Source organism: Camelus bactrianus, chromosome 2 (genome assembly GCF_048773025.1).
Source record: "Camelus bactrianus isolate YW-2024 breed Bactrian camel chromosome 2, ASM4877302v1, whole genome shotgun sequence".
Taxonomy (NCBI): domain Eukaryota; kingdom Metazoa; phylum Chordata; class Mammalia; order Artiodactyla; family Camelidae; genus Camelus; species Camelus bactrianus.
In genome coordinates, this window is record NC_133540.1 from 19,513,677 (window position 1) to 19,527,745 (window position 14,069).

The 14,069-nt window shown below is 36.2% G+C and overlaps 1 protein-coding gene across 1 annotated transcript in view; it reads left to right on the top strand.

Moving 5' to 3' along the window:
* The window catches only part of RXFP1 (relaxin family peptide receptor 1), a 96,676-nt gene that overhangs the window by 80,963 nt on the left and 1,644 nt on the right, over nucleotides 1–14,069 (top strand). The window contains exons 14-17 of the mRNA XM_074375327.1: nucleotides 658–729; nucleotides 2,931–3,160; nucleotides 4,805–5,215; nucleotides 5,883–6,101. Coding sequence (XP_074231428.1) covers nucleotides 658–729; nucleotides 2,931–3,160; nucleotides 4,805–5,215; nucleotides 5,883–6,101 — 932 coding nt within the window. The remainder of the gene's footprint in view (nucleotides 1–657; nucleotides 730–2,930; nucleotides 3,161–4,804; nucleotides 5,216–5,882; nucleotides 6,102–14,069) is intronic.

The following is a 14,069-nucleotide window of genomic DNA, read 5'->3' on the forward strand; positions in this document are numbered from 1 at the left end:
TCGCTTTGATCTTCTACAGGCATACATGCGTTTCACCCCTTCATTAGCACTGGATATCTAAGAATGTATTATAGCCATTGTTATCCCAAGGGGCAACATTCTAGATTATAGAAATCATTACTTGCAGCACCTACACCACACACACACACACACACACACACACACACACACAAATTCTGTTAGGATCTAAGAATTGCCTTATGAAGATAAGCTTCAGTTCTTTTAAATGTTCCCTCAGTAAAATGGCATTTTATTAGGAAAAAATTTATTTTTTAAAACTTATTAGAAACATTTCAAGAATGTAAAATGCCTCTGCTATTGTAACATTGTCTAGAAGATAACTCTCGCTCATTTATTTCACAAATACTTGTTGAGCGCTGTAACTGAGTATGCTTCAGTTAAAAAAAAATCAAGTACTTATTGAGTATTACTGTGCCACGATCTATGAGAAGCAAAAATCCCAAACAGGGGACATGTATGTGCATAAATAACAGAATGAAAAAGGTGGTGGGGAAGTGCCTCGGGAAGATTGAGTATGAATGTTTGGTTCGGAGTAAGTGTTAACTAACAGCACTTTATTAAATCTTCCTTCACAAAAACTCATTTTATTATACCCTGCACAACACGTTTTTTTGATAATCAATTTGATATTTTTAGCAGCCTGGAAGGAATTGAAATTTCCAATATCCAACACAGGATGTTCAGACCTCTCGCGAATCTCTCTCACATGTAAGCAGACGTTTTTCTTGTTCTTCACTTCGATGTTAATCTTTTCCGTCTCCAAGTGTATTGTGCTAATACCTCCACACCCAATGCATCCGATCTGCTAGTATTTCCTACGGACTAATTCACCTAAACAATAATTAACTCTTAAATGGCTGACGTTGCCTAGGGTGACTTTAGTTTTCCGTAGTTTCGTGGCGTCAAAGGAGATGTGTTTGGATGGCAGAGAACAGGAGTGCGGCGGGAACCCACTCAGCCTCGTTCGCCCCCCTCCACTCTGCGGCCACTCCCAATACTGATGTTTGCCTGATGAGCTAGTTGTTTGTACACGTGGCATGAATGAGACCAGATGAAAGAGGAGTGTGTACAGACAGCACAAAACAATTATAGATAAATAACTGCTCTACAAGGAGGAAGGAAGAGAGAAGCCCTCCTCAGTGAAAACTGCCCAGAGCATCAGGGCATGACTGGGGCAAGGGTACATGGACAGAAGGGTAAACTTTGAAAAATCTTTCATTCAAACAGTGTGTCTCATCGCACCATTGATTACATGCTTTACAAACATTTTCTTTAATTGAATGCGATCTTATAGCCAGGATTAGAATGACCTCCATGCCAAGGTAATTAATTCTCAATAATTTAGAAAGTGGCATGTCAGCGACCACCAGTCTATCATCTGGCTTGTATTTTAAATCCAACAGAGGACACTGTTTTTGCTTTCCATAGTTCCTCAGAGAGAATGCTTATAAAATTCCCTTGGTTGCACACAACATAAAACACTCCGACTGAATTAAGCAAAGCAGAGTTTATTGGGAGAAAATGGCATAGCTCACAAAACCCGAGAAACAACTCATGGAGGCGACTTGAACTGGGCAGAAGCCACATCAGATACAGGGATCCAGGCAGCAAGAGTGAAACTGCAGGACGATATACTGCAATCCTCAAGTTACCTTGTATTACTGCAACTCTTTATACGATAAACATCATTTCTATTTTATGCCGGAGTACATGGCTTTAGGGGCAAATAGATCGAAATTGAATCCTAATTTCTACACTTATTAGAAAATTTCCTGGCAGATAATTTGTCTCCATTGAAGCTTCATCTCCTCGTATGGTGATACTGACACCAACCTCATGGAGTTGATGTGAGGGGTTGCCCCTGATACTTAGAAGATGCTCAAAAAACGGTGGGGGTGTTGGTGGTAACACAGTAGTAATTACTGATTATTCAGGTGGTGACTGTTAACAAGGGAGGTCTCTCTACTGGTGAAAGGATTCACTCAACAAATACTTCCTGAACACCTTACTGTGTACCAAAATCCAGGGTCAGAGATATACATGTTAGCAAGTAGTTACACATCACATGATTAACTTCTGTAATAGGAAAGTCATGGAAGTACAGAGGACAAAGAACTTAACTCTCTCCCCCTGAGTGTGAAAAAGCAAAGTCAGCTGCAGTGATCATAGGAGTTCGGTAACAGTGCATTCACATACACCAAACCCTAAAAACCCAGTGACTGTCTCCTTGGGTGGGCTGCCTGGATCACATGTTAATAGTTCATTCATATTCTAAGTCTTACCTAACATTTGTGTATTCATTTTGCTTGTTTGCTGCTCTCACATGTTCTTTTACAGTAAAATCAAGTTAATGAGAACTAAACTTAAGTTTCAAGCTGCAGTATCCCTCACGTCTTTTTTTTTTTTTTTAATTGAAGTACAGTCAGTTACAATGTGTCAATTTCTGGTGTACAGCACAATGTCCCAGTCACGCATATACATACATATATTCGTTTTCATATTCTTTTTCATTAAAGGTTATTACACAATATTGAATATAGTTCCCTGTGCTATACAGAAGAAATTTGTGGGTTTTTAAAATCTATTTTTATATATAGTGGCTAACATTTGTAAATCTCAAACTCCTAAATTTATCCCTTCCCACCCCCCCTTTCCCCAGGTAACCATAAGATTGTTTACTATGTCTGCGAGTCTGTTTCTGTTCTGTAGATGAAGTTCATTAGTGTCCTTTTTTTCTCTTTTTTTAGATTCCACATATAAATGATATCATATGGTATTTTTCTTTCTCTTTCTGGCCTCACATCTTAAGACATTTTCTTTCTACTGAGAAAACGTAGACAACTGATATGCATGTAGAGTGACGCTGAATCAAATTTACAATCTTCTTTCCCCTTCTCTTTGTACCTCAGCTATTTTAAGAAATTCCAGTACTGTGGCTACACCCCACATGTCCGCAGCTGCAAACCGAACACTGATGGCATCTCATCTTTAGAGAATCTCCTGGCGAGCATCATTCAGAGGGTGTTTGTCTGGGTTGTGTCTGCAGTCACATGCTTTGGAAACATCTTTGTTATTTGTACGCGACCTTACATCAGATCTGAGAACAGACTGCATGCCATGTCCATCATTTCTCTCTGCTGTGAGTACCTCCTGGCTAATGAGGAATTTACCTTTTCAAAATATATAAAAAGCATTGCTACTAGAAAATAAGGAAACAGAGTAGCAGAATTATGAGATCTTTACAGTTTCTCCTCTTGGCTTGTATATCATTTTCACGTTCACTACAATGAAAATAAAATTACTTTAGCAGTAAGAAAGTTTTTTAACTAAGAAAACTCAGTCACTTCACACAGATGACTGAAGCTCCCACTCATGAATTCTGTCTCATAAAGAAGCTTTGGTTCATTTGCTGTCTTCTCTGAAGGTATTTTATTAAAGCATATAAAATCTTTTGCAATGAATAAAAGAGAAACTTCCATAGCCACATTGTCACATCCAGACCTGCTATTATCTTCTTGTTTGCACATCCAGTTCATAGACACTGACTCCATAGTTGCTTTTAACCTGCTAACATCTTTCCCACTCATAATTTGAAACATTTAAATAAGCAAGTGTTTTTAAGAAAGTGTTAAATTTTTTAAGTTTTGAAAATGTGGTTGCAAGGTATTTTGTTAAATGAGGAATACAAAAAAATAGATTAAAGTTATAAACCAGTTCTCAGGGGGTGTACAGTCTGGGTCAAGTGGCCTGTGATTTAGCCATCCTCCTTCAAACAAGCATCAATCCACACCATGTTCTACTCTTCTGCGTGCCCTTCCACATCTTATCCGCACCCTATTCAAAGTCTAATGTCTAACTGTTTTTTCATTGCAAGCTAGCCAAGAAGCAGAACTCAGAAATTGTTTACTACTCTGTATTGTTAGCCACAGCATTTTGAATATGCTCAAATTCCCTGATAAAAGCTAGAATATAGCTTCTGTGTTTAAAGATTAGGGCCAGCCTAATGATTTATACCATGATGTGATTTTTAGGATCTTTGTGTAGAATGCTTGTATGTTAAACAAACAAACAAACAAAAATCACCTGCTTTCTGATATGTAGTATTTGCTTAAAAAGCAAATACTCCAAGAAGTGTATCACATTAACAGCTGATCTGGGGGCTGGAGAAGTCTAAAGAGACAGAGGAAGATGTTAAAATGGGAAGAGAGAATCAGAGAGAACCTCTGGTAAATCATTTAAGCCCCGCAAAACTACACTGACTGCAAAGCACTTCATCATTAGTCGTGTCTTCTAAATTATGGACTTCAAATATCATAGCAACTTCTGGATTACCTTCTCTGGGCTTTCGAATGATGCCTTTAGCTGGTTCTCCCCTGAGGAGAATCTCAGGGGAAGAGACGGACCCAATTATAACCTCCCCATCTTGTCCCTAATCGGATGCTCAACATAATTGCATTTTACTCATTTATTCAACACTTCCAGGTGATGGGGCTAGAATGGAAAACAAAACAGACAAGATCCCTGCTCTCACAGACCTGTCCATTAGTCAAAAGCAGAGAACTGATTACACAATCAGCTGCAGAGGGTCTCTACTGGTGGGGACCAAAGAGTTGGTGAAGTGGTCCTTACTAACAAACTAATTCTTAGAATAAAAACTACCTCCCCACCATGACAGAAGAAACTTGGCTATTTTTTAGCTAATCTTAAAAATATGACTGCTGACTGATAACTTCATTTTATCTGTTTTTCTCTCTAAATTTGTGAAACGTCCTGATCGCTCTAGGTGCCGACTGCCTGATGGGCATCTACCTATTCTCGATCGGAGCCTTTGACCTGAAGTTCCGAGGCGAGTACAACAAGCACGCGCAGCTGTGGACGGAGAGCCCGCACTGCCAGCTGCTGGGCTCCGTGGCCATCCTGTCCACGGAAGTGTCGGTGCTGCTCCTGACGTTCCTGACGCTGGAGAAGTACATCTGCATTGTGTACCCTTTTCGATGTCTGAGACCCGGAAAGTGCAGAACCATCACCGTTCTGATTCTCATCTGGATTGTTGGCTTCATCGTGGCTTTCGTCCCACTGAGCAATAAGGAATTTTTCAAAAACTACTACGGCACCAACGGAGTATGTTTCCCTCTTCATTCAGAAGATACAGAAAGTATTGGAGCCCAGATTTATTCCGTGGCAATTTTTCTTGGTAAGAAATTCTGTCTGATAAGCGCTTTCATTCTAATGTTAGAATACATCCCAGTAGGACTCTCATGATGCCTTCTAATGTTTACAGCTTTTTATCTCAGATCTTCTAAGCGAAAGTGACACTGGGGTGGATTGTATCAGAATCTCCTGAAGGGATCTGTTTTCTAAATTACCACCTTATCACATTAATTTAGACAAGCTACTAAACACTTGCCTTTCACGCATTCACTCTAACAATACTAAGCAAAATATATTTTAACTCTGCCTTTATAACATGAACAAATTCAAAGTAGTCACACAACTCTTTGGCTTGAGAGTAGACAAACAAGTGTTTTCTCTTGTGAAAACATTTTCAAAGTAGAACTTAAAATAGTTGAATTACCAAAAAATTAATATGAGGAAGATTAATTTAATAAGCCCAAGATATTCACTGAATGGCTATAATCTAATTTTAATATGCCATTTTAAAATTAAACATTTCATCATTGTTTATTACTTCAATGATATTTAAATTTTTTAATTCATGATTTTTGTACTTTAGTCATTCTTACGAAGAACAGAAAACACATTGTGGTCTTTGTATCTTCTTTGTAATAACTGCTAAGAGAATGTTTATTTGTTTTGAAAATGTTCATATTCATGAATAGTAAACTTTGTGTCCTTCATAGGTATTAATTTGGCAGCGTTTATCATCATAGTTTTTTCCTATGGAAGCATGTTTTACAGCGTTCATCAAAGCGCCCTAACAGCCACTGAAGTTCGGAATCAAGTTAGAAAAGAGATGATCTTAGCCAAACGGTTTTTCTTTATTGTATTTACTGATGCCTTATGTTGGATGCCCATCTTTGTACTGAAATTTCTTTCATTGCTTCAGGTAGAAATACCAGGTACAATTTTTTTTCTTTCTGTAAAGAAAAAATAAATCTCTTTCTACAGAGTTTCTCTAAGAAAGACACTTATGATCCCTAACACTAACTCATCTCAAGAAGTATAAGTCAGAGTTATATATACTTAAAGCTCTGTTCATCAATAAAATGTTTATTGGCAGGAAGCTGTCCAGTTCTTTTTTTTCCCTAAGCCATTCCATTTTATTTTTAGATTAATATGAGTTACTTGTAAATTAAATTTTTGTCTTAAATGATATACTTTTCTTTTTAAATTTTTAATGTATTGAAGTATAGTTGACTTACAATACTACATTAGTTTCAAGTGTACAACATAGTGACTCAATATTTTTATAGATTACCAACATACAAAGTTAATATAAAATACTACCTATATTATCTGTGCTATACATTGTAACTCTGTGACTTATTTATTGTATAACTGGTAGCTTGGAACTCTTAATATCCTTCACCTATTTTACCTCCCCCTCCCCTGTCTGGTAACTACTAGTTTGTTTTCTATATCTGTGAGTCTGTTTCTGTTTTGTTACATTTGTTTTGTTCTTTAGATATATATGAAAATATACTGTATTTGTCTTTCTCTGACTTATTTCACTAGGCATAATACCCTCCAGGTCCATCCATGTTGCTGCAAATAAGATTTTTTTCTTTTTTATGGCTGAGTAGTATATACATCACATCTCCCTTATCCATTCATCTGCTGATGGACATCTAGGTTGTTTCCACATCTTGGCAATTGTAAATAATGCAATGAACATTGGGATGCATGTATCTTTTCCAATTAGTGTTTTCATTTTCTTCAGATAAATACCCAGGAGTGGAACTGCTAGATCATATGGTAATTCTATTTTTAATTTTTTGAGGACCCTTCATACTGTTTTCCATAGTGGCTGCACCAATTTACATTCCCACCAACAGTGTACAAGAGTTCTCTTTTCTCCACATCCTCATCAGTACTTGTAATTTCTTGTCTTTTTGATGATACCCATTCTTACAGGTGTGAGGGATGTCTCATTGTGCTTTTGATTTGCATTTCCCTGATGATTAGCGATGTTGCGCATCTTTTCATGTGTCTGCTGGCCATCTGTATGTCTTCTTTGGGAAAATGCCTATTCAGGTGGTCTCGTTTTTTAAACAGATTTTTGTTTTTTTGATGTTAAGTTGTATGAGGTCTTTATATATTTTGGATAATAACCCTTTATCGGTCACATCACTTGCAAATATCTTCTCCCATTCGGTAGGTTGCTTTTCATTTTATTGATGGTTCCCTTTGCTGGGCAAAAGGTTTTTTAATTTAGGTAAGTCCCATTTGTTTAGTTTTGCTTTTGTTTCCCTTGACTGAGGAGACATCCAAAAATTCTGCTAACACTGACGGCAAAAAGCATACATCTTATTTTCTTCCAGGCCTTTTATGATTTCAGGTCTTATATTTAAATCTTAAACCCATTTTGAGTTTATTTTTGTGTATGGCATGAGAAACTGTTTTCATTTCATTCTTTTACATGTAACTGTCCAGCTTTCCCAACATCATTTATTGAAGAGACTCTCTTTTCCATATCCTATAGTCTTGCCTCCTTTGTTATAGACTAATTGAACATAAGTGCATGGGTTCCATTGAGCTCTCTGTCTGCTTTTGTGCCAGTACTATACTGTTCTGATTACCATAGCTTTGTAGTATAGCGTGAAGTCAGGGAGTGTGATACTTCTAGCATTGTTCTTCTTTCTCCAGATTGCTTTAGCTATTCCAGGTTTTTTTTGTAGTCCTATACAAAGTTTAGAATTATTTGTTCTAGCTCCCTGAAAAATGCCATGGATATTTTGATAGGGATTGCATTGACTCTGTAGATTGCTTTGGGCAGTATGGACATTTTAACAATATTAATTCTTCCAATCCAAGAACACAGTGTATCTTTCCACTTATTTGATGTCTTCATTTTCTTTCATCAATGCCTTATAGTTTTCAGAGTACATTTCTTTCAGCTCCTTGGTAACATTTATTGCTAGGTATTTTATTCTTCTTGATTTGATTGTAAGGGGGATTATTTTCTTAATTTCACTTTCTGATAGCTCATTATTGGTGTGGAGAAATGTAACCAGTTACTATATGTTAATTTTGTATCCTGCAACTTTACTGAATTCATTGATGAGCTCTAGTAGTTTTCTGGTGGCATCTGTGGGATTTTCTATGTATAGTATCATGTCACCTGTAAACAGTGACAGTTTTATTTCTCCCTTTCCAGTTGGGTTCCTTTTATTTCTTTTTCTTCTCTGATTGCTGTGGCTAGCACTTCCAAAACTATGTAGACTAAAAGTGGCAAGAGTGGGCATCCTTGTCTTGTTCCTGGTCTTAGAGGAAGTGCTTTCAGCTCTTCACCACTGAGAATACAGTTAGTCATGGGTTTGTCATATATGGCCTTTTTTATGTTGCAGTATGTTCCCTCTATGCCCACATTCTGGAGAGTTTTTATCACAAATGGATGTTGAACTTTGTCAAATACTTTCTATGCATCTATTGAGATGATCATATGGTTTTCACTCTTCAATTTGTTAATGTGGTGTATAAGACTGATTGATTTGCAGATACTGAATCATCCTTGTGACTGTGGGATGAATCCAACTTGATCATGGTGTATGATCTTTTTAATGTGTTGTTGGATTCATTTTGCTAATATTTTGTTGAGGATTTTTGCATCTATATTCATCAGTGATACTGGCTTGTAATTTTCTTTTTTTTTTATGATATCTTTGTCTGGTTTTGGTATCAGGTATCTAGCCTCATAGAATGACTTTAGAAGTGTTCTTTCCTCTGCAGTTTTGTGGAATAGTTTCAGAAGCATAGGTGTTAACTGTTCCTTGAATGTTTGCTAGAATTCACCTATAAAACCAGCTTGTCCTGTACTTTTGTTTCTTTGGAGTTTTTAAATTACTGGTTCAATCTCATTACTGGGAATTGGCCTGTTCATATTTCCTATTTCTTCCTGGCTCAATCTTGGAAGATTGTACCTTTCTAAGATTTTGTCCATTTCTTCTAAGTTGGCATATAGTTGTTCATAATATTCTCTTAAGATCCTTTCTGTTTCTGTGGTGTCGGTTATATCATCTCCCTTTTCATTTCTGATTTTACTGATTTGGGCCCTCTCCCTTTTTTTCTTGATGAGTCTGGTTAAAAATTTATCAGTTTTGTTTATCTTTTCAAAGAAACAGCTTTTAGTTTCATTGATCTTTTCTATTTTTTTTTTTTTTAGTCTCTGTTTCATTTATTTCTGCTCTAATCCTTAGGATTTATTTCCTTCTACTAACCTGGGGTTTTATTTATTCCTCTTTCTCTAGTTGCTTTACATGTAAGGTTAGGTTGTTTATTTGAGATTTTGCTTGTTTCCTGAGGTAAGCTTGTATTTTTATGAACTTCTCTCTTAGAACTGTTTTTGCTGCATCCCATAGGTTTTGGATCATCGTGTTCTCATTTTCATTTGTCTCAAAGTATTTTTTTATTTCCTCTTTGACTTCTTAAGTGATCCATTGGGTTTTTATAGCATATTGTTTGGCCTCCCGTGTTTGTGGTTTCAGCATTTTTTTTCTTGCAGTTGATTTCTAGTCTCTTAGCATTGTAGTCAGAAAAGATGCTTGATATAATTTCAATATTCTTAAATTTGTCTAGGCTTGTTTTGTGACCTGGAAAATGTTCTGTGTGCTCTTGAAAAGAATGTGTATTCTGCTGCTTCCAGATAGAATGCTCTCTATGTATCAATTAAGTCCATCTGGTCTAATGTATCATTTAAGGCCAGTATTTCCTTATTGATTTTTCATCTGGATAATCTGTCCATTGATGTAAGTGGGGTTTTAAAGTTCCCTAATATAATTGTGTTACTGTCAATTTCTCCTTCCACGTCTGTTAATATTTGCCTTATTCATTTAGGTGCTCCTCTGCTGGATGCATATATAGTTACAATTGTTATATCTTCTTGGGTTGATCCTTTGATCATTATGTAGTGTCCTCATCTGTTATAACAATATTTTAGTGTATTTTATTTGCTATACGTATTGTGGCTCCAGCTTCCTTTTGATCTCCATTTGCATGGAATACCTTTTTCCTTATATATTCCTAATGCACTCTTGTAAGATTGTATGTTTTAGGAATTTATCCATTTCTTGTAGATTGTCCAATTTATTGGAATATAACTGTTAGTAGTATTCTCTTATGATTGTATTTCTATGATATCAGTTGTTAACTTTGACTTTTTCCATTTCTAATTTTATTTATTTGAGTTCTGTCTTTTTTTCTTAATGAGTCTGGGTAAAAATTTATCCATCTTTCATCTTCTCAAAAAAAAACAGCTTTTAGTGTCATTGACTTTTTTTTTTTTTTTAGTCTCTATTTCATTTATTTTTGCTCTGCTCTTTATTATTTCCTTCCTTCTAGTAACTTTGTGTTTTGTTTGTTCTTTCTCTAGTTCCTTAAGGTGTAAGGTTAGGTTGTCTATTTGAGATTTTTTTGTTTGTTTCTTGAAATAGCTTTGAATCAGTATAAACTTCCCTTTTAGAACTGCTTTTGCTGTGTCCCATAGATTCTGGAGTTTTGTCTTTCTATTTTCATTCATTTTAAGGTACTTTTATTTCCTCTTTGATTTCTTTGTTGACCCATTGTTTTTTTAGTAGCATGTTGTTTAGTCTCCACATGTTTGTGTTTCCCAGCTTTCTTCCTGTAATTGATTTCTACTTTCATAGTATTGTGGTTAGAAAGATGCTTGATATTATTTCAATCTTCTTAAATTTTTGGAGACTTGTTTTGTGGCCTAGCATGTGGTATCTCCTGGAGAATGTTGTATGTGCACTTAAGAAGACTGCATAATCTGTTGTTTTTTAACGAAATGTTCTGTAGACATTTATTAAGTCTATCTGGTATTACGTGTCACTTAAAGCCAGTTTTCTTGTTGATTTTCTATCTGGATGATCTAGCAATTGATGTGAATTAAAGTATTAATTAAAGGTATTAAAGTCCTTGCTATCATTGTATTACTGTCAGTTTCTCCCTTTATGTCTAGTAACAGCTACTTTACATATTTAGGTGCTCCTATGGTAAGTGCATATATGTTTACAAATGTTATAGCCTCTTCTTGGGTTTACCCCCTTTATCATTATATAATGCCCTTTTCTGGTTTTTGTTATAGACTGTAAAGTCTATTTTGTCTGATTTAAGTATTGCTAATCCAGTTTTCATTTCCATTTGCATAGAATATGTTTTTCCATCCCTTCATTTTCAGTCCATATGTGTTTTTGCTCTGAAGTGAGTCTTTTGTAGACAGCACTTAGATGGTGCTTGTTTTTAATCCATTTAGCCACTCTATGTCTTTTTTGTGGTGCATACAGTCCACTTGTATTTAAAGTGATTGTTGATAAGTATGTACTTATTGCCACGTTGTTGCTTGTTTTCTGGTTGTTTTGTAACTCTTGCTTGTTCTTTTCTTCTTTTAGCATCCTCTCTTGTGGTTTAATGATTTCATTTAGTGTTATGTTTGGGTCTCTTTCTCTTTGTTTTTTGTGTATCTGTTGTTGATTTATGGTTTGCAGTTACCATTAAAGAGAGAAAGAGAGAGAGGCTGAGAGACTTGTAACCTGACGGTTTAACTTAGAGCACATTCTAAAAGCTCTATGTTTTATCCCCCTCCTGAGTTTTGTTTTGATGTCATAGTTTACATCTTTATGTGTATCCCTTAACTATTTATTGTACTTATAGTTGCTTTCACAACTTTCATCTTCTGAACTTCATACTAGCTCTTTTAAGTAGCTGATCCACTGCCTTTAATATATATTTGCCTTTATCAGTGAGACTTTTTTCCTTCATCTAGTTTATTATTTATTATGGCCTTTTCTTTTCCACTTAAAAACCATTCTTACAAGGATGGTTTAGTGGTGATGAACTTTTTTAGTTTTTGCTTGTTGGGAAACTCTTTAGTGCTCCTTCAGTTCTGAATGATAACCTTACCAGACAGAGTATCCTTGGTTGCAAGTTTTTTCTTTCATCACTTTAACTATATAATGCACCTTCTTTCTGACCTGCAAATTTCCACTGAAAAATGAGCTAGTAGCCTTCCTCATAAGGGTTCCTTTATATGTGACTCTTGGGTTTTTTTTCTTGCTGCCTTCAAAATTTTCTCTTTAACTCTTGCCACTTTAATTATGTCTTGTGTGGATCTTTTTGGGGTCATTTTGTGCTTCCTGGGTCAGGATATATGTTTTATCAGGTTAGGGGAATTTTCAGTCATTATTTAATCAAATGTGTTTCTTTTTTTTTTTTTTTTTTTTTTTTTTTTTTTTTGCCCCTTTCCCTCACTTTTCTCATTCTGGGACCCTATAATACAAATATTAGTATACTTGTTATTGTTTCAGAGGTCCTTTAAACTAGCCTCATTTTTTTAAATTACTTTTTCTTCCTGCTGTTCTGATTGGGTGATTTACACTATTCTGTCCTCCAGGTTGCTAAGCATTCTTCTGTATCATCTAATCTACTGTGATTCCCTCTTGTGTACTTTTCACTTCAGCTTTTGTAATCTTCAGCTCTGAGTGGTTTTTTATCTTTTCTAATTCTTTGTTAAAGTTATGTGTTCCTCTATTCTTTTCCCGAGTTGTGTGAGCATTTTTATGACCATTGCTTTGAACTGTTTGTCAGGAAAATCACTTATCTCCATTTTTGTAAAGTTGGGGGCGGGAGGGTTTATCTTGGTCTTTAATTTGGAATATATTCCTCTGTCTCCTCATTTTGTCTCACTTTGTGAAATCAGTTGTAACAGTTACTTCTGGTTTTGACATGTGTCCTCGTGCGGGAGCACCCTATGTGGTCTGCGTGTGCCCAGTGGCTCTGGTGGGAGTGCTGGGTCTGAAACAAACATAGGGCAGAGCTTTTTCTGGAACATGCCCAGGCCATTGCCTTGGTGTAGGGTTGGGGGCTGGAGATGAAAGGGCTAGAGTCAGAGTCCCATGTGAGCCAGGGGACTTCTCCCGGGGTACACTGGCAGCTGCTACCTTGGGGATGGGGGACTGGAGCCAGAGGGGCCAGAGCCAGAGCACGGGGTGGGGGTGTGGTGGGGACAGATTCTCCCAGCACATGCCAGTGGCTGCTGCCTTGTTCAAGTCTTTCCACAGATGCCAAAAACACAATCACTCTGGGAGCAAAGGAACAACGACTCACATAAATTATGCTCAGTGTGTTGAAATTCTGATAATCCCATGCTTGAGATGACCAGAAAAGAAAACAAGTCAAAGTGATTATCAAATAATTACTTCACTTTTTTCAGAACATAGGAAAATTTTCTTCCTAGAATACAGAGCAATTTAGAGAATATTACCCCAGAGTGAGAGATGATAAAAGCACTCTTGATATTTAAAAACAGTGTGTATCACACTCACTAGGATGGCTGTTATCAAAAACAAAGAAAAAAACAACTATTGGTGAGGATGTGGAGAAATTGGAACTCATACTGGTGGGAATGTAAAATAGCACAACTGCAGTAGAAAACAGTATGGTGGGTCCTCCACCATAGAAAATTAAATGTAGAATAACAATATGACCCAGCCATTCTACTTCTTAGTATATACCTAAAAGAACTGAAAGCAGAGAATTAAACATATTCATGTATGCATGTTCCTAACAGCCAAAATATGGAAACAACCCAAGTGTCCATCAATGGACAAAGTTAAACCAAATGTGTTACATATACACAAGGAATTATAATTCAGCCTTTAAAGGGATGAAATTCTGACACATGCTACAACATGGATAGAATTTGAAGACACAATGCTACTGAAATAAGCCAGTCACAAACAAATGTTGTATGAGTCCATTTATATGAGGTAACTAGTGTAGTCAAATTCACAGAGACAAAAAGTTTGTAAATGGTGCTGTCAGGGGTTGAGGGGAAGAGGGTGTGGGAAGTTACTGTTTAAAGGTACAGA